The sequence below is a fragment of the Scomber scombrus genome, chromosome 22 (genome assembly GCF_963691925.1).
Source record: "Scomber scombrus chromosome 22, fScoSco1.1, whole genome shotgun sequence".
NCBI classification, from domain to species: domain Eukaryota; kingdom Metazoa; phylum Chordata; class Actinopteri; order Scombriformes; family Scombridae; genus Scomber; species Scomber scombrus.
In genome coordinates, this window is record NC_084991.1 from 10,508,954 (window position 1) to 10,529,821 (window position 20,868).

A 20,868-nucleotide genomic window follows, 5' to 3' on the forward strand; every position below is an offset into this window, starting at 1 on the left:
AGAAGAGCGAAAAGAGAGCAGACTGAAAAGGCTTAATAGGAATGTGTTGAGGAGCATTAATGTATGCTTTAGCAATTTTGCCAGAAACTCAGAACATCATGGTTCCACTTTAATCTGCATCAGGAGTCTCTTCTGCCTGAAAGTGTGATGCAAAATGTATGGACTCAATAATGATAATGCACCATTTTAAAGTAAAGAGAGATCTAGAGTCGACAGTTGACAATTAATCATTGTCCCAGATCCAACCTCCCTAACACTTCAAATCTCAGGCTGGCAGTGTGGCAGGTGAACTGAAAAATGGCAGAAATATGCCTGCATATTTTCAGTTTGCTTCCATATCTAATTTTAGAATAGTCCTATGTTGTTGTTTGAAGAACATGCCAGTCACGTCTGCTCTTTCATTTACTGGGAAGTTCCTTCATCCAGCATGAATGCCAGTGAATGAACATGCTGTTGTGGCAGAAAGTACACTGGTATTTTCTTGCAGATAAAATGTATAACTGTGATTTATAATTGTCATGGACTCATGGGTTTTAGACTTTTTGTGTTTTGTTCTCTTGGTTCCCTGTGTTGTATTTCTGTTCAGTCATTTTGGTCATTTGGTTTTTGCTTGTTTATATTTGGGTTGTGTAAGCATTTTCTGGGTTTCGATTTTCAGTTTGCCCTGTTTCCCTTCTGTGTTCCTGCACTTCTCCCGGGCTCATTTCCCCCCCCACACCTGGCTTGCATTTGCTTCGTTAGCCCTGCTTTGCCCTTAGTGTTTTTCCCCAGACTTTACACCTGTCATGGATCAGTCTCATCAGCCATGCCCTGTCACCAGTGTTCTTCCAGTCAATCATTCTCAGCCAGCACTTGCTATTGGAAATTAAGAAATTTGGTTTGGCTTTTAGGCCAAATAGTAATAATTTTGGTGATCCCTTAACTTTCCATCTAGCACTATCATAAAGTCATCATTTCAATATGTCCAATTACTATGGTTTATGACAAAACACTTGCAAAATTAATGGAATTCCCAATGTTAATATTCCAACTAAACTCTAACTGGTGAAAATGGGAAAATGACATCTGTTAAGCATCAGCATGTTTGCATTGTCACTGTGAACATGTTAGGCTGTAACTTTATCCCCCGTAAAAATAAGAAGAGAACTTTTTGAAGCGATATCTCCTTATGAAACAATAAGTTTCAATATTGAACCAATGATGTAATTTAGCTAATATTATCAGACACTATTCTATAAAATGCTTATGCCCTTTAGCTAGTAGCTAAGCAACAACCAGACTGAATTTTGAACATTACACAATCCTAACCTGACCTCATATGTCAGGAATAGTATGATGCATTTACTTATTTTTTTCCATTGTGAAAAGATATCAAAAGATGTATGCAAATGTCCAGTATGCTATATTCATCCATCTATATATTTTCTATACAATTGTATTATTTTAGGTCAGGAGAATACAACTTCTCCTAGCATACAGTGCCAAGTATAGTACGTATTGAGCATAATAGTTTGTGTTGTTTAGGCCAGACTTGGCCATGCATGCATGACTCTGCAACACAGGTTATATAATGCATAATTACAGAGCAGCAATCTGGTTCTTTAAAGATGCATTCCTGCCATGTTATGTGGTTGCTATGTTAACTCATGTGGTAACCAGGAAGCTGTGAGCAGTGATTTGTTTATGTGGTAAGTGGGGAAGAAAATCCTGGCAAGAAAACCCTTTTAGTTATTACTGGAACATCACACAAAGTTCATAAATGTCACACAAAAGACACTAATGACCGCCTGGCTGAGATTTAGCTAGCTTTGAACCTTGGCTGTATTCAGTTGCTTTTCTTCTGAGCTAGAGGAAAAAATGTCTATTTTTGTCTTCTATGAAATGAATAGTAATGAGGGGGAGATGAAGAGGAGTTCTTCTCTTCAGCTGGTCTCCCTGAATGTTCATAGCCCAAAACTATAAAATAAAACAACCCATGTGGATTATAGATTTAGTATGAAAACAAATCACAATCATCAGTAATCATGTTAATTAATAAATGGATGTTCATCCTGGGGCAGTACAGGTCAAAACAGATGACAGCTCACATCTGCTTTCATAGAGTGCCTGGGATTGTATAACTTCAGCATAAAGTAGTAGGGATTGTGCAATTTAAGCCTTTTGTGGGTTATAAAAATAATATTACAATCCAAATGAAAGTATGCAATTGCAGCATTATGAATAATTAGGAAAGCAGCAATCCACAAGTAGAATCTCTAAAAGTCTTTTAGTAAGATATTTTCTGAGTAATTTGTAGGTTTTTAAAAGTTCATTTTATGACATTTTACAGAGATTGTGGTGCAGTTTTGTACAAATTATATGTTAAAAAAAGATAAGTGTGTATTTGGTTGATGATTCATTATATTTGGTTTGGGTTAAAACATTCTTGATAAAGGCCACTTTAATTATTACAGAAAATGCTTACTTTTCAGTGTGTAGTTTTGTGTGAAAACGACATATTTGCATATTAGGCTATATTATATAAACACTATAATGAAATTGCATTACACTTTCAAACAAATGTTATATGTGTTATGTTAAATGTTGTGAAATAATATGCTGTATATCATTTTACACACAAATCTACACACTGAAAACTAAGCATTTTCTCTCAATTAAACAATTGTCAAGTTGTACCACAATCTCTTTTTAATTAAGGGACCTTTATAATAAAGAGCTTCCACAAAACAAACAAATTTAAAAAATCTGTGTATGACAAGTACAGAGCTGCAGTCTTTCTGTATTCAATTTCAGGTGTGTAAGAAGCTATTACAGGCAGAGTGTGTTGTAATTAATATCAGCTAAATATCAATATGCTGCATGCCTGAATTCCTATTCACCCACATATCACATAAACTACCAAAGCTGATCCAATACTGCAAAGATTTGTTTGGGTTGCAGGGTTTCTGGTGCATTATATGAAGTGTCTGAAAGCATTGTGCCCACAGAGATATGGAACAGGGACAGAGTAGCTGGAGGAACAGCTGCAGTGATTCAGCGGGAAACTTTCACAGCAATGCGCTTTGAGGGGCCATGTGCTGTTGTTGATGACTAATGATGATGGCTCTTTGCTGCTTCGCTCTGGGTCTTATTCTGTTTCGAGACGAGTTCACCGCCCTCAACAGACGCAACATGCATCAGAGACTATTCAGTGCACACTCGATAGGGACACCTCTTCATAACTGATATGCAGTACTTGTTCAGAGCATACGATGTGCAGGGAGCTTATATGACATCGAAGCTAATGTACAATAAACCACGCTATACACAACATTGACTTATATGGCTTGCACATGTGTGAAGTGGAGTATGGTGAGCCTATAAATTGTGCAAATACCTACACTGCAATCAGTCTTTGAGAATAACTTTATTATATCTGTGTAGCAAATATAATTCTTCAAGAGGAAAATTGAATCCCTTGAACACAGACGGTAGAAAATTACTTTTTCACTGCGCTGACCGTGTTTACTGTAAAAAGAAACATTTTCTAGGTAAGCTGCTGGGCCACTTTGTTCCAAAACATGACTTTAGAGGCTTGTGATTACAACAGGGAAAAAACAACAACTTCTAAACAAATGGAACTTATTATTTTCTCCCTCCTAAAGGATATAGCATTTTGTTTTTATACTGGCGATAAAACTGGAGAAGATGCCTGGATAGAAAGTTCAAATAAAGAGCCTTAGGGGAATGGATGCTCACCTAAGCTTATTCTCCTGATCAAAATGTTATTTTCAATGGAACCAGGAATTACTGCAAATATAATGAACACATTCAGATGATGGTTTAACATTCAGCTCTTGCCCACAGACAAATTAAATCCTTATCCGACTCCACACAAATCCTGCCTTATTATTATTCTTTGTGCAGTGTAGAAAATGTTTGATTTGTTGCAGCAGGTTATCTCTATTATTAACACAAGAAAGATGAATCATCCTTCTCCCACATACACAGATAACAGAAACAAATATATATTGCAAATGACAAGAAGGATGATCTAAGTGTTTGTTGTATAATTTGCTGTTTCCAAGGCAACTTCATTTAGTAGCTTTTCTTGGAAGTAATCTGCTTCATTTGACAAAAAAAAAAGCGCCTCAAAGAAGTGACACTACATTGCAAACATGATAATGAGCGTGCCCATTTTGGAGCTCAAAAAAACAAAAAGCAGATAAAACAATGAATAGATGACAGAAGTCCAGTCAGGTATCATCAATCAACATTGCCATCAACCGTGTGTGCCAAATTAAGATGGATGCCAAAAATGTGGTGGCATCATCACATTGATTTTGCTTCATGAATGGAGTATAAATTCAGTGAGCTTCAAATTTGCACCCTCGGGTTTAGAAATTGCTACCTGTCACTTTCTCAAGGCCCCTTTTTTTAGCCAGGTATTACACCAGTGGTAGCAAAAACCTATCCATCCATTACCTGTCAACTATGCGAAACAACCAATAAGGCAATAACGAACTTAGAAAGCTTTAATTATTCCCTCCCTCCTCTCATTGTCTGAGAGAGAGAGAGTGAGAGAGGGGATGAAGAGTTCAGTTTCCCTTCTGCTCAGCGTGCTTCTGTTCTAATATCATAAACAGCAGAGACACGGGCAGAGAGGATGAGGAGGAGGAGGAGGAGGAGGAGGAGGAGGCGGTGAGAGCTCGCTAGACCGAGCCTTTGTGAGCATGACGGGCCTGACTCACGAGAATGAGATGTTTCCAAAAATAAAGGAGGGAGGGGGGGAGAGAGAGATGGAGAGAGAGAGGGAGAGAGAGAGACAGAATGTGCTGAACAGGCTGGAACATAAGAAACAAGTGGATTAAACCCCCCCCCCCCCCCCCCCCCCCACACACACACACACACACACACTTTCCAAAAGCCCTTGGATTCATCACAAAACATGCCGAATTAGTGGGAACAAATCGCCTGTATAAACACCCCTAAACACTTTCCCCAATTGCCATGATGCAAAAATGAGATAAATAAAGAAATAATGATGCCATCCACACAACAACATTATTAAAAGCTTGAAAGGGTGAAGGCAAAGCAAAGTTCAGTTCATCTCACAGTGACCGCACATCAGACTCTATCTTCTCAGTATTTTTTTTTTTTTGCTCCTCTGGGGGCAGATGTGCCCCACTGTGAGCAGATGTAAGCAGTTGGTTTCATATTGTAAATAGGCACCATCATGTACATGTTTGGCTTTTCAACACAACAGATTGCCCTCTGCAAATGCAGCACTATGAGAATATGGTAGCTTCAGCCTCCTTGCTGTGAATCATAATACTTTGAAAGCCCTGTATAAGCCAGATCTGCCGTGGAATATTGCAGTCTGAGAGGGAAATGTTTGCAGTGCCTGCTAGTTTTGTCAGTTTTATCCTACAAGCTTGATCTAAATTGAGTACAATAAAAGTGGAATGAAAAAAAAAGGACGAGCCATTGGTGGACAAGCATTATTCCAGTCAGATGCTACCACCACCAGCAACCAAATTATCATCATTCAATTTTCATGTGACCCAAATATTTCTTTTCCTTTCTGCTGACTACTGTGGGTACGTCATCCAGATCTCCTCATTTAAAACTCTGGGTGCATGTGTGTGTGTGTGTGTGTGTGTGTCTGCAGCGCCTGGTGGATAAGATGATTATCTCAACACACTCGCGGAGAGACACAGGCAGCTAGAGACCACTTGGCACGCGATTGGTCATCCTACAAAACGTTGAGTACTGAAGAATGCCTGCACAAAAGCTGCCCGAATCACGCTCATTATCAAGCAGACAACGATAGCAAGGGACGACAAAAATGATACGGCCGATAATTTGTCATCCAGGAGCATTGATTCCCCGTCAGGACTCGGACAGCGTGGTAGGGTATCATGGGACCCTTTAATCTAGCATGAAAGACATGGGTAATCCTTGTTGGAGGATTACTCCCAACCAGTACTCTCTCTTCGCATATCCCAACTTTGGTATACATGTGCTTAAGTACTAACCCAGCCACATCCACCAATCGTGATTTATCCGAGGCTCCATCACTTATCCTAAGTCTTAGCAGCATAAGGGACATGTTTACTCTTGACTCCCACTGCAACCAAGAGGATTTAACGGTAAAGAAACACAACCTATGTAAGCTTACATTCTGACCTGCACTCTCAAAAGACTGCAGCACGAGTTTCCGCTGCTCAAACCAGCAAACCATCCATTCACAGCCCAACAGCATTAAACTAAGGCATTCACATTCCCATGAACAACTCAATGCTGCAAGGCTTGTTCTCCACAGCACGAAACCCTACCATACCCATACCTATCAAAGCGTGAATGATTGTCATTTGTGTTTTTTTTCTCATCTCTGCGCAGCTTTGATAACCACACTTCCAGGAATAACCACAAACATGTGACACATCTTAACCCCGAACAGCTCCTCCAATAAAGTAGCAGTCATAGAAGCAACAAGGTTTTTTGAGGAGAAGTAGAGAAGAAGACTGATACCACACTACTATGGTTAATATGTAGCTGGAGCCAATAGGAAATTGGCTTAGTTTAGCATAAACACTGGAAACTGGAAAACAGCTAGCCTGGCTCTGTCCAACAGTAACAAAATCCACTTTCTAGCACCTCTAAAGCTCACTTAACATTTTATGGTCCAGACTTTTTCTTCACTGGGACCAGTTGCTAGGCAACCAGGCCAGACTTCAGGAAGTTATTGGTGTCACATCCAACAAATAGTTAGCTTCTTATTCCTGCATAAAAAGGTGAATTGTTGTTTTTAAGCTTTGTTTTTTTTTTGCACAAATAAAACAAATAAGACATGACATATGAATTAGTGAGCTTTTTAGGTACTGCTTATACAAAACTGCTGCCTGCTGCAGCTAGCTACATATTTATCATTAAGACATTGGTATCAATCTCCTCATCTAATTTTCAGGAAGAAATGAAATAAGTGTATTTCCCAAAATGTCAAACTATTCCTGTCAGTCTCAAATGGGTGCATTCTTGTTAATTCTACAGCAGCACTCAGTCATGCCTACTGATGAACAACCTTTCCAGCACATTAATTACTTTGAGAATTCTACTGTCTGGTGACCTTAATCCGCCAACTCTGCAAAGATACCATTATCCAAGTGAACATATGAACCGCCAGCTGTAACATTGCATGTACAGGGGAGCGTTTCAAGAAACCTCAGCGTAGCCCAGAGACCCCTCATAGTGCACACAGGTGTGATGCCACAGATAGAACCAAGACAAATTTCCCCTCTTCACCAAATTTGCTCCCAGCTGATTTTCAGAGAAATGATCTAACCACTGACTCACATTACAGGAGAGAGTGAGAGAAAAAGATAGTGTTTAAATATGCAGGACGGAACCTTTGAAGCTCCATCCGCAATTTAATCAGTTAATATTTAAAGCAGGGATATTCTTTATATAAGGCATTTGCATGATGGGTTGCAGGAGTTGGGAGGAAGGAGGTTGGGCTGGTTGTTGGAAATGAAGACATGAAGATATTACGTGGAGGAATCTTTATACACTTGCAAATTTTTCATCAGGCATCCCGTTGATCATTGGTATTCAGAGGCCTGCGCTGCCTGTAATAGCTTGTCAGACAATAAATGCAGCAACATTTTTTCTAAGAGCCGCCCCCCAGGGGAAAGAAATCATCATTATGTTCTGTTTTATTAGACCTCCTCTGCTCCTGTATCTTCACCTAATGCCATCTTATTCTTCGCTATCTTGGGTAAATATTATCGGACGGCGTAACGCATTAGGTGTTTTACACAAATATAGATTTTGTTTACATGATTCTGCTGATACAGCTGAAAAGTAGCAGCATGTATGTCATCTCCAACTCTGCATGTGCATTTGACTAAACTGAAAATCCCCCCCTTTCTTTTAGCAGCATGTTTTCGTCAAAGGATTAGCTCACATAGTCCCAGATGTTTAAGTGACAGACGTGGTCGCTGGCCTGACCTTAATTTGTTTTTATATTTAGTAGCACTGGTAAATAACAGGCATTTATTCAAAAATGAAACAATGGATTATGAATGGACAGTGGGCAGGACAGAATTAAACACAACATGTGGCACAAAAAAAAGAAAATAGATAAAATAGTGAAATATTTGGGTAACACCTACACATTTAGACGCATTTGTGATGCTGGCATGGTCATTCATTTTAACAGTCTGCTGTGGCAAGTTAGTCATAAAGCTGCAACATCATTAGAGAGAAAACCACTGCAGAGCTGCACTTAGATGACTGTTAAACATCTAGGCTACTGCTGAAAAGAGGACTGTTTTGGCTTCAGACTGTTCTGACACACTGATAGCGGACTGACCTGTGTGCCTGAGGACAAACACAAATGCATGAAAACCTGCAGCCGAACACTCCACTCACAGTATTGGGTGTCACTTTAACCATGTTCTCATGCACACACATTTATACACAAAGAATAAAAACAAAAAAAATGACCAGAAATACCACAGAAAACTCACTGTGAGTAAATGTCATTTCACAAAACAAAATATTATATTACATATTGAACCATTATTTTACCAGCTCCGCTCTAAAGCGGTAACACAATCAAACAAAATATGTAGAGCAGGGTGTTGCCAGAAAGACAAAAAGCAATTCTTCCTTTTTTCCTGAGTAGCTTGTCAGAAGATTGAGTCGTCCACTCCATTCCATTCAAGGCAGCTTTCCATATTTGAGTGCTTCTCGGCACAGACCCTTGCTGCACTTTAATTAAGGTTTGGTGTGCATTATACAAATAGAAAATGCTTAAGAGTGCAGAAAGGCTCACATTAGAGAGCTTTTTTCCCCTTTTAGAAAAAGCCAATGTTTCTCAGTCAACAGATGGTATTTACTCAAATTATAGACCGCAAATGAGGGCTAGGGTGAGATGCTTTTTTTCAGAGCCCATTGGCAGTCCATTAAAAAACAGAAATTGTGTGTGCAAATCCACCGAGACACAAGAAGAGTGACACGGAATTAGGGATGGTTGTGTTATTCACTGGCAGCCAAAATCCAATAGAAAGTCTTCTGATCATTAAATGAAAAGTATCTCCAGCAAAGCATTATAATTGCCTCACACACACTCACACAAATATATAAGAAAAATTACACACACATCCATTTTTTTCTTTCTTCCATGATCTAAATGCAAGTGCAAAGAAGCAATCCCAGTCAGGCGGTACAGTAGACTACAGCATCCTAATTGCTTTGATTATGAACAACATGTTTCTCATGAGAGATGGTACCTCAGAGGGGGGAGAATAGTTCAGTATGAGAGCTCGTCTGCCAGAGCAAAAGCGCTTTCAAGCCGACCACCTCTGCCTGTCATCTTTTCTCAGACGTGGAGAGAGAAACAGAATTACTGGGGCACTCAAATGAACATGCGAGGAAATAGGCCAGTGCTCAAAAGTGACACAATTTTTGACTCGCATATGCTGAATGAAACTAAAATATACATACTTTCGTCTCAAGTAGCAGCAGTTTCAGCCCCAGTTAAAGACTAAATCCTGCAAAATGTCACGTCTCCTTTCATCAGCAACCTCCTCCTTCATCTAGCATTTTTACAGGTTTTTGTAAAATAAACAAAATGCATGACAGCAGAATGGATGAAGAACGAGAAAAGTACTCTATGTAAAGCCATTTCCTTAGTTTTCAATAAATGCTCTTTCTTAAATGCTCTCCGACTTCCCCCTTCTGGGTCCAAATTGGAATGATCAATGTCCAAAATAAAACAGTAATTGCCAAAGTAGTAATGAAATGGACCCCTAATAGAAATTTCTCATCAGGAGAACCTGTATCCCAGCATGCAATTACCTGGAGTGTTTACAAGCCATTTCAGCATCACATTTTGTATCTATAATAGTAATGACTTTAGCCTAGGTGCCTGACACCTAGGCTAAAGTCATTACTTAACTGAACGTTTTTAGAGGGAAAATAGGACACTGGAGAACATTTTTGGTCAAAAGCAAAAAACCTTCAGTAGTGTCTGAGTCATGCAAAATTGGCAGTTTCAAATCTTATTGTTCAGTTCATACTCTGTTCTCAAAAATGCACATATTGGCTTTCAAACATTGTCAATTACAGTCTTCTGCAGAGAAATACCACTCAATTTAAGAAGAAATGTGTCTTTGACCTGTGGCTTTTATTAACCTTGGTTTTAAACTGTACTGTTTTTCAGTTAGAGAAACTCTATTTGTTGTTGTTTTCTTTATTTCCTCTTTCATGAATAACAAAAAAGGTCTTTCCTTATCCTTGAATAAGCTGATGAAAGCTGGCCTGAAATTGGAAAAAAAAAAATACAAGCATTTTGAAAGAAAATTTTGCTTATACAATAGTTTGGTTATGTTTACTTTTACTGAAGCATCTGAGGTGGCAAATTTCTTCCAAATTTTGAATAAAAGTTCTCATTTCCATATTTTTCCATTTAATTTCCTGTGCAGCTGCACATCAATGTGACCTTAAAAATGAGAGAGTTGGACAAACCACTATGTCATTTATGACTACAGGGCTAAGGGGGAGAGTATTCATTAATCCAGAATGGTTTTGTCATTACTTCATATAGCAATCGCATATATTACATATTACAATTCAGTGGTATTCCCCTTTGACACAAAATGGGGGGGAAAAACTGAAAGAAAGGGAAGCTGGGTGAGTGTGATCAGGGATATATTCATGGAGATAACTCCCATTAAATGTCAACCACATTTCACATTCAGTGTCAAGGTTTAGCATATATTTTGTTTTTACAAGCTGTCCCAAAGATTCAAATAACAAAAAAGATTGTGTTTCAAAAAATCCACATTTGATTTTTTTAATCACTTTCTCTTATAAAAAAAAAACAGTTAGTTTGAACATAAATGACACATTTTGCTCATATAAAATCCTTGCACCATCTAGCATTAGTCCTTTAAATACAAGATAACAACATTATAACATTTCAACAGTGCCTTTAAAATATTGATCAGTCATAAAGTAATGATTTTCCCCAGTGTGGATCTGCACTGTTTTGTAATGAGACTTAATTAATCCAGTTGATAGAAACACATTTAAGAGATCAAATTTTGCAGGGAAAGATAAACAGTGAGTAAATTGATCAGCTATCCCTTTATCAATAACCATTTCAGAACATTACCAGGACTGATACCTTCCAACCGTTAAAATGGGCATACAGTATGATCTCCACCCAATGAGAGGGATAAAAACCATTTTGCAAAATGGAAACTTTTTATTTTCAAAAAGCAACAGATTACACAGTTAACTTTCAGCAAATGCAATCCTAACTGAAACTGTACTCACATTCGGGACTTCAAAATGAAAGACTCACATACTTACACACAATCTATCTATAATATACAAAAAAGAATACATAATAAATATTAAAATGGCCACAAGAGAAAAAAGTAAGTCATTGAAAACAATCAGTAGAGAGCAAATGTAGGGAAAGTAGAAACAAGACGGTGTGCCTTAAATGTCTTTTTTTTTTTTTTTTTTCATTAACATTTTTTACAAATTGTGCAAGATTTCATACTAAGGCTCTGGTCTTGAAGTGACTGTTGTCTGATCCACACACATCCACACTCTGATACGCGCACACATGCACCCACTGACACACGCACACGCACGCACACACACTCCCTGTGCTCTGAGCACTCTGTGGGGTGTAGCAAACCATTGCAGAATAAAAATGGGCTGCTCAGTGTATGGCCTGTGATGCTCGTAGGAATGGACCAGCTTTTAAAATGGACATGCACTTCACATTGATGTGAGAAAAAAAACTCCCCTTGCATCTAAAAAAACCCCCCTGACTTTTTAGGAGTGAATGAAAAAAATAAAATAACCCAACAACCAAGAAACATGACAATATCATAACCATTAAGGCAAGAACACCCGGAGTGGCATCAGCAATACTGTACTGTAACAATATGATAGTGTTTAGGTACATGGATATGATGAAACATTTAACTACTTCTTCAATGTCTTTTTTTTTAAGCACAAGGTTGTTCTTAAAAGCAACTTTAAAAAAAAATCCAAACATCATTTCATCTTTTTTTCCCTCTTTTTTTTGTAAAATGTGATAAGAAAAAAACAATGCCAGACACTAGGGACATATGGATCGTAAAACTACAAGAAATCATTTCTAGTTTTAAGTTGCAACTTCAAAACCACACATTGTAAATCCCCATCGTTAAGCCCCCACCCAGTAAATGAAAAAGGTATCACTTACATTAAAACCATTTTATCCTCTTGTGATGGTGTATTCCAACAGTCATCAAGTTTTGCTTTACTTACAGCGATTGTGTAGTCTGTTGCAAATTAAAGCATTCATTGTTAAGTTTGGAGGGGAGGAAAAAAAGAAAAAAAGTTGTCCTTGCAATGCAACTGGCAACTGTTGACCAAAAAAAGCATCTTTACATCTTCTTTTTAGTGCAACTCTTAAAATGTAAAACATTTCCAGTGATTCCTTGAGAGGTATCATTTCTTTGTTTTATGTTCTTTTTTTAATTTTTAATTTCATATTTTTTTGTATTTCACACCTCACAGAATTACGCATCTTCAAAATATCCAAAGCAAGAGGTTTTGTTTTCATTGTTTTGTCAATTCTTTTTTTCTTTTTCTTTCTTTTTTTTTCAACTTTTTGCTTCTCCGCATTGACATGGCCTTCCATGATGTCTGTTTACTAGAACATAAACACAGGAGGAGATCCAGACCTCCTGCGTATTCCATTCCCTTCAGCCTCCATGTTTGATACCTTTCATATTCAATCACCCCGGCAGAGCCTCGTGATTGGCAGTCCACCTTCTAACTCTGAAAAGAAGGGTTAGGAGAAGGAGGAACAGGAGAAAAACTGGAGGATGAAGAGAACAGAGATAGAAAGAGAGAGTGCGCTGTACAGTGGGAGCAAGCCCAGATCAAGATCAATCAGGGAAATAGAGACATAGATGAGAAAAAACCCACAGCAAAACCTTCATATAACGCAGTAGGGTTCCCTTGGTAACCTGGATTTTCTGCAGTAGAGGAGTGTGGTGCTGAAGCAGCGCCGGAGCTCCCTGTTGGAGAAGATGCAGATGAAAGGATTGACCCCAGCCTGGGCAAAGCTCATCCACACAGCTGCCGTCAGGTAGCCCCCAGGGACTACAGGGCCCCTTGCAAACACCCGCCAGTAGCAGGCTACCAGATAGGGACCCCACAGTGCCAGGAAGAAAAACGTCATGATGTAGAACATCCTACTAATCCTCTTCTCTGTTTTGAATTCATCCAATACCAGCAGACGCCTGCGGCCCGCTGCGTTGCTGTTCTGCCGGATGCCCAGTAAAGTAGGCGGGGTGGGGCCTCTACCAAATCCAGCCAGCCAGTTAGCCGCCGCCTGCCCGCTGGCACCTGGCCCGTGGAAGGTCCAGTTCTGGCTGACAGCAGGCACGAACTGGACAGGCTTCATCTTTCGGCGGTCGTGGACGAAGAAGATGAGCTTGAGGTAAACCAGCTGTGTGGCCAGGAGAATGAGTGCCAGCAGGAGCATGAAGCCCAACGAATCATTTGCCCTGAAGGAACGGTGCTGGAATGTGCACTGGTCCTCCTCCCGGATAAAAGAGTATGTCCCTACGTCTAGCACCGGCGGGAACGCCATAGCAACTGACAACGTCCACACCATGCAGATGACAGCCAGACAGGTCCAGAAGGTCAGTCTCTTGGTGTAGAAACGATGATGTGCAATGGCCAGGTAGCGGGTGACGCTCACACAGAATAGCATGAACGCCGTGTGGAAACAGGAGAGCACACCCAGGAAGGCGATCACTTTGCAAGTCAGCGTGCCATAGGTCCAGGCAGATCCATTCTTGACTGAGGTGAAGACAAAGGGGAAGCAGATGGCAGAACGAAGGATATCGGAGGCGCACAGGTCCAGCAGGAAATAGTAGGGTGCTCGGTGCAGGCTCTTGTCTTTGACCAGCAGGATGGATATCAGGAGGTTTCCAACCACACCGACTCCAATGATGAAACCCAGAGAGGTCAGTTTGAGGAACGTGGCGAGAGGAGAGACATTCTGCAAGATGGTGTGGTCCCCTGCATGGCTATAGTTCGCCATAGATGGAGGAGGGATCATAAAGATAGTGGAATAGCTTCAGCCAAGTATCATGATCTAGAGGTGGCAGGGGGAGGCGTTAGATCCATTTGGCGGTGTGCTTTGAAGAGGTTTCCAGGCATATAGGCAACCTCTCCTCTAAGGCATCCTTTGTTCCTTTGTCTCATCACACCTAAAAAAAATCCCTGAAAAATATTATCCACCCATCAGCATTCAGTCCCAAACAACAGCTGCATTGTTTTCAACCACACTTGCACAATCTACAATGTGATAAGCAATACATTTCCTCTGCCTGTCTGTCATTTATTTATTTATTTATCTTACAGTTTAACATTTTAAGTGGCACAGTGCGGAGCTGCGCTTTAACACTTTGTCTACAGACAGGAACACAGACAGACAGCAGATATGGAGCTTGATTAGACTAAAGCATAAAGCTGTAGTGCATTTTTTTGTCTTTCGTGTGGCTTCGGAATTTCCTGAACAAAAGCACCACGATGGCCAAAAGAAAAAAGAAAAGAAAAAGAAAAAACACAGTCAAGCCCTCATTAACAATCGACGCATTTTTTGTACCCCCTGATCTGTCGGAAAGAAGCGGGTTACATGCACGCACGCACACGCACACACACACACACACACACACACACACACACACACGCATAGACACACATACACACACATACACAAACAAACATACACAAGCACACACACACACACACACACACACACACACACACACGCACACACACACAAAGGCTCGGGTTGGATTTTATTGGACATTTTCAGCGCACTGTGAAGAGAAATGCAGCCCAAAATAAACTCTTCTTGATCACACCCTGCACCCTGCAGAACAGAGGAAAGCTCTCTGAAGCAGTGGATGCCTCGAATAAACTCGCCCTGCCTTTATGCATTGTGGAAAATCGACGGAGGGTGCATACATAATAAAGCATCCATGTTTTTGTCTGATTAAAGGTTAACTGGATTACGGGTCTTAACGTTAATAGCTAAGCAGTGTTCTCATTAGGGCGTTTATTGAGCCAGCCTCCATTTTCCACATCATCTTTTATATTAGTAATTACAAAGAGTTAGGGGGAAAACACTGTCTAATACTGACACTAAAGCCGCATTTCGACATAATTTGCTTGTTAATGCGCGGGTGTGATTGCCAATCGGGTTGGATTGGAAACGATGGTTAGAAGTGACAATAACAAGCCTGCTGGCAACAATATTATTCGTTATTCTGTTGAATTGTTATTTTCTATTGTTTAGACAATTACGGATAGCCCATGGTAATATCTGATTTCATTCATATTGGCGTTTGAGCCTACTTACGCGTTTTATGCGTCCTCCGATTGTCAGTCGAGTGTTACACGCGCGTTTGAATCCGAAAGATTTCAGTAAAAAATAAAAAATAAAATAAAAAATCAAACACACAGCAGGATAAAATCAGCGTTGTTGCATCCCAGCCAGCGAACGCTTGGATAAAGCACAACAGTGTAGCGAATCCGCACGTCCATTAGACTAGAATAATTTCCAAGTCCCCGCTATGAATTGCCCAGAATCGCAGCCACCACACAAGACAAGGCCAAAAAAAAAAAGAAAAAGAAAAAAAAAACAGACAGCCGACCACAAGAGCAATCAAAATCCCTACCTGTTGATAATCCTATTTCGTTTCCCTCCTGGAGGTTATTTACATTGCACGAGTCGGGTTTGGCTGTTTTAAAAAGCCCGATTTGTTGCCTGCCCCCTTTTTTTCCTCCACGGTGAATATCCTACAGTAAACGGAGCCCAGTGCGCATGCGCTCTGCATCCCTATTTGTGATCCAAGACGCGTCTTGACTCTTGTTGCAGCAGCAGCAGCAGCGGCTACGTCTCTCTCTCTCTTCTCTCTTCTCTCTCTCTCTCTCTCTCTCTCTCTCTCTCTCTCTCTCTCTCTCTCTCTCTCTCTCTCTCTCTCTCTCTCTCTCTCTAACGGTAACATCTGCTCAACGGGGCCGCTGCTGGCCGGTAACACGTTACAGCAGTATACTCTATCTATCCTCTGGTAACGTGTAGTGTAATGGATTACCATTGTATTGTCAGTTCTACACCTAAAGTTGAGATTAAACAGACATCGTCCTCCTGTTTCATACTGATTTAGACCAACTTCCAAGTGAAAATTAATTTTAATCATAATTACATTTATATGACATGCTATAAAATAATAACATTTCAATTATAGCAAAAGCTAACCGCTATGCTCATTGTCTGTTTTTATTACTTTATTTTCCGCCTTTTGGACATTATGTTTGTAAATAGTAGGTTCTACAGCATCTGATCTGAGCATGATCTTGCTTGTCTACAGTATAGCTCCCCTCTCACTATGCTCATACATGTTTCACTCACCAGAAATGTCGACCATTATGTACAAAGTGAAGGGTTAAATCAGGCTGCCAAGACACCTCAAGGTGGAATGACTTGCCTGTACTGTATATGCATAATTGACAAGCACTTTGCACACTGTTGTTCATTCTGCCCGGGCAGCATGATAAATTCATAGGATTTGATTTCTGTACCATGTATGGAGAGCCGTGATGTCACGAGCTGTGTAACAAGTGAACAGTGACTTGGCTGCGTGTACATGCCGCACACATACATTAACATATTTGTATGTACATGGACTAAATGAATCATGAATTAACTATGATCATACATGTCAGAAATGTGTTGCAATTCTGGTACAGTTTTTACATGTGCATGTTTCTATTTTTGATGATAAAGGAAGCCTGTTACTGAGTCAGTGTGGTGGCTTGTTTTCAATCACAGTTTATGGTGGCCTACTGAATGATAATACATGTAAGCAGTCATCCTGTAGATTGGCAATGCATTATGAGCAAGGGATACTTGTCCTCCAGACAAGGCTCAGCTATAGTAAAATACTTTGTGATTTTATGCATGTTCCAATAATCTCTAATGCACAATCCCTCATTTTGGTAGTCAGTTCATCAGTTCCAAAAGTGGATTTAGTTAAACACTTGCTAAAAAAAATGGGATACATAATATAATGTTTACACTTTTAGCCAAATTAACACTGTTAGCATCATTATTTTTGCTCTGTTATCTCTATCTATGAACTTTCTCCACTTTAGAACATACACACACCTCCAACACATCATTGTTTTATAAGTGGACAGTCAACTTTCCTAACACGTTGTCAGGGTGAGACTGCTTATAAAAGGTGGTGTTACCCAGACAACAAGAAGACACTGAGGATGGCTTGAATGCAATTGTACTCTGTGATCTGTTTCATTTATATTTATGTAAGCACCATTTGCACATTGTATGAATGTAAAAAAGAATGAGGAAATGAAATTATACAGCAGATCATTTAAATGTCACGAACATGATTATTCACAAAGCCATATTGTAACATGTTTTAATAGCAGAAATTGAAACAGTAGTGATTCTCTTTTTCCTTTAACCACACTTACTTAACACACATATTGTGCTTGAGATAATGCCATTGCTGTGTTGTACAATGCAGACATAAACACATCAGTGTGGAAATCACTGAGATCACTCCAAGCACGGAAGACAGTAATGCGCAATATACGATGCAAGCATCCTTAGGAGGATATTCAGTAATTAAGCAGTCTTTCCATACAGAAACAAACAGTGATTTGGTCCTTAATCTCAGCAGTGCAACAAGTAACTGTTCCTGTTTTCGGACTTCCTGGATTTTCCCTTCCTCATCTCAACCAGAGTCCACGTGGTTCCCTTTTGTGCCTGACGCATTAAATCCAATAAGGCACGTTTCTGATCAGCCGCTTCGATACACGCCCTGTGCCAAAAGGTCCGTATAGGAGATCGCACATGTAGGTAGTAATGTGGTGGATGTTAACAGAATGGGACAGGCGCACAACCCAGAGATCCTCTCTCACAGCTGTCCGTTCCGCTTCCGTGCGTACCAGCCAAGGCAGGCGCAGAAACCCACCACCGCGATGATGGTGCCCAGCAGCATGGCTATAGCATCGCCCGCGTCGTAAGCCTCCGCAGGTGGGATCATGGACAGCAATATGAGCCAGATGATCGCTGCAGCGTGTGAAAGTTCAAGTTTGGGTGCCATGTTGAGCTCTTCCGCTGTTGATGTTGACTTGCGGGAAGCGGGAGCGCCTGCGTCACAGTCAGATGACAGCAGCAGAGGAGCCGGACTTCCTGGTGCGCTCAGCCAATTGCAACGCTGCTTAATTCTAACCATGCCTTCTGGATGTCTTTTTTTTCTCTTAAAGAAGACCCACTTTTACTTTTTAGCAGATATTTATCTTGTGGAAATAAATGGCATAATTCTGCTGTTGTTTGCTTTGTTTTTTAGCTAATCAGATATAAATTCAAACTGATCCTGGGCTCCAAATGGTAATTATTCTACAGTGAGTGGATTTGTGACATCGCTTCTCTTATTAGTGACGATTAGGCTGACAGGCTGTCAGTGCTTCAAGTCCTCCCCCCTCAGGCCCATGCTGTAAACAAATGAGCCTACTTTACATCAGTCAGGCTCATCAACATCTCTTGTCTGAAGCTTGATATTCCCTCTGAGGAAAACACGTGTTGACATGCATAGGCTATTGCTGTATGATGTAGCATGTGACACTTGTTGGTGAAGGTCAAGCCAGAAAAAAACTGAGTAATGTTGAGGAAAGCCTAAGGCTGAAATGTGTCCATTTTTGCTGCTGTGCATCATTAAAAAAAGTTATACTTAGGCCAGAATAAAATGCCACAAAAATTAATTATCACATAATAGAAGCCTAAGCTGCCTTAAAGTTTATGAACCCTCCTGGCCCATTTTACTATTTCAATTTGGGCAGCAAGAAAATGCTGTGATGAATAATCACGCCAACATTTCATCTCATGCTACAAATTGTTTGGTTTGCAGAGCTGTAGGGTGGGTTTACAGGGGTCTATATCTCTCTGTGTGTTCTCTTGGGGCACTTTGCCTGTAATTTAATTAGAGCGCACAAGCCAAAGTAAAATATTGACCTTGTAAGACTGCCATACCTCTGTACCTACCTGCACTGAGCAAGGAGATGAATAGGCACACATTCTCTCTGATCACTCTTCTCGCTCTCTCATCATACACTCTCTCTCTCTCTTGCGCCTGCTGTCTGTTTGGCAATTTGTCTCATATTGTCTATACACACAGATACAAATTTTGTTAGTCTTGCCTGATGTCTGTTGCTGAATTCAAGGCACCACACACACTCACAAATGGAAGTACCAGTGTGTACTTAAAAGTGTAGAAGTGCTGGTCGGGTACGCTTTTGGGAGACAATTGTGTACCCTTCAGTGCCGGTCCATTCTTGTACCTTGTCAAATTGTACCAGTTTAAGTACAATTTTTACCCTGCAAGTCATAAAATTACCTTTTAGACTATAGTACAGCAATGTACCCATTGAAAGGGTACCACACCAGCAACAAGCTATTCTGGACTTTAAGGAGACAAAAATGTACCAGAGTTGTCCATACAATAATTTCTTCTCAACAATTTTTTCAGATTGACATGACAGCATTTATGGTGGTGTGTAACAAGTGAATTCATTGCAAATATAGTTACGCATAAAATGTATCCATGTCAATGTATAAAATAACAAGACGTAAAGATTGCTTAAATTATTTAGATTATACATGGCGTTTTACCGATGAACTACTCTTCCATTACCCTCGACCCAAAGTTAGACTGAATACTTTGTGGCGACAACCGACCCACACTCCCACCCTCTCTTCTAAAAGAAACGTATTTTTTAAATGCGAAAGCTCGTATAACAACATACAGATAAGGGACAAATCAAGGTAAGGACCTGGACGCTTAACCCTTACTTTAAAGGGATTCAATAGCAAAACAGTCACATCAACATATTTAGTACTTAAAGGTAACATATTTACAATAAATATGCCACCTTAAAGAGTGATACTTGAAAAAAGCTAACTGGCAATTACTTATCCTACAGGTTATGCAAAAATGAGTTACAGTTATTGCTTGGTGTTTTACATTGTTTTCAGTAAATGATCATATTTTATGTCACTATGCGTTTATGTTAAGTCTTACGAGGTAGTCTAAAGTGCAGCGAATGATCGACCCTTCTCGGATTCAGGCTTAAAACGTCTTCTCCCTTTTGTTTCGACATGTTTATCCAAAACAGAGCAGAGAATTCAACAGAAATTACAGAATAAAGCAGTCTTATGTTTTACATTGAACTGGGACTTAGCATAAATGCAGGCTTTGTATAAATTAAGACAATAATAATATAGGCTAATAATAATAATAATAATAATAATAATAATAATAATAATAATAATAATAATAATAATAATAATAATAATAATAATAAGGCACTTACCCTTTTCTGTTAGTCAAAGATTGCACTTCTGAACTCTTTGTGGTGGTTGGTTTTGTGGTAAATTGTCATGACTTCTGGACCAAAACACAAACACACACACAAACACACACACACACACACACACACACACAAAAAGCAGTAGCAGCACTTAGCCTGGACCTCAGCAGTGTTGGTAATTGATCAGTGGGAGGATGAGAGAATATTCAGAAATGAGAGGGGTTGTCTAACAGGCCAGGATAGTGACATTCATTTTCTCTACTTATGTGTCCTGCATCGTAATGTACTGCTCAGCACCTGAAGGCCTTACCCTAAATTTGTACAATGGTTATGTCTGTACAGTATGTGGTCCAAAACAGTGTATTTTCAAAAGGCTTTGCAATGAAATATAAACTA

At 39.8% G+C, this 20,868-nt stretch overlaps 3 protein-coding genes across 3 annotated transcripts in view; all 3 read right to left on the reverse strand.

Moving 5' to 3' along the window:
• Positions 1–20,868, reverse strand: part of LOC134004672 (dnaJ homolog subfamily B member 9-like) — a 435,649-nt gene that overhangs the window by 5,330 nt on the left and 409,451 nt on the right. The gene's annotated exons all lie outside the window — the stretch shown is intronic.
• On the reverse strand, positions 12,928–14,128 carry gpr85 (G protein-coupled receptor 85). Its single transcript, XM_062443947.1, has one exon. It carries the CDS (start codon positions 14,126–14,128, stop codon positions 12,995–12,997), a length of 1,134 nt encoding a protein of 377 aa, XP_062299931.1. The 3' UTR covers positions 12,928–12,994.
• On the reverse strand, positions 17,503–18,266 carry LOC134004588 (small integral membrane protein 30-like). Its single transcript, XM_062443919.1, has one exon. It carries the CDS (start codon positions 18,207–18,209, stop codon positions 18,021–18,023), a length of 189 nt encoding a protein of 62 aa, XP_062299903.1. The 5' UTR covers positions 18,210–18,266; the 3' UTR covers positions 17,503–18,020.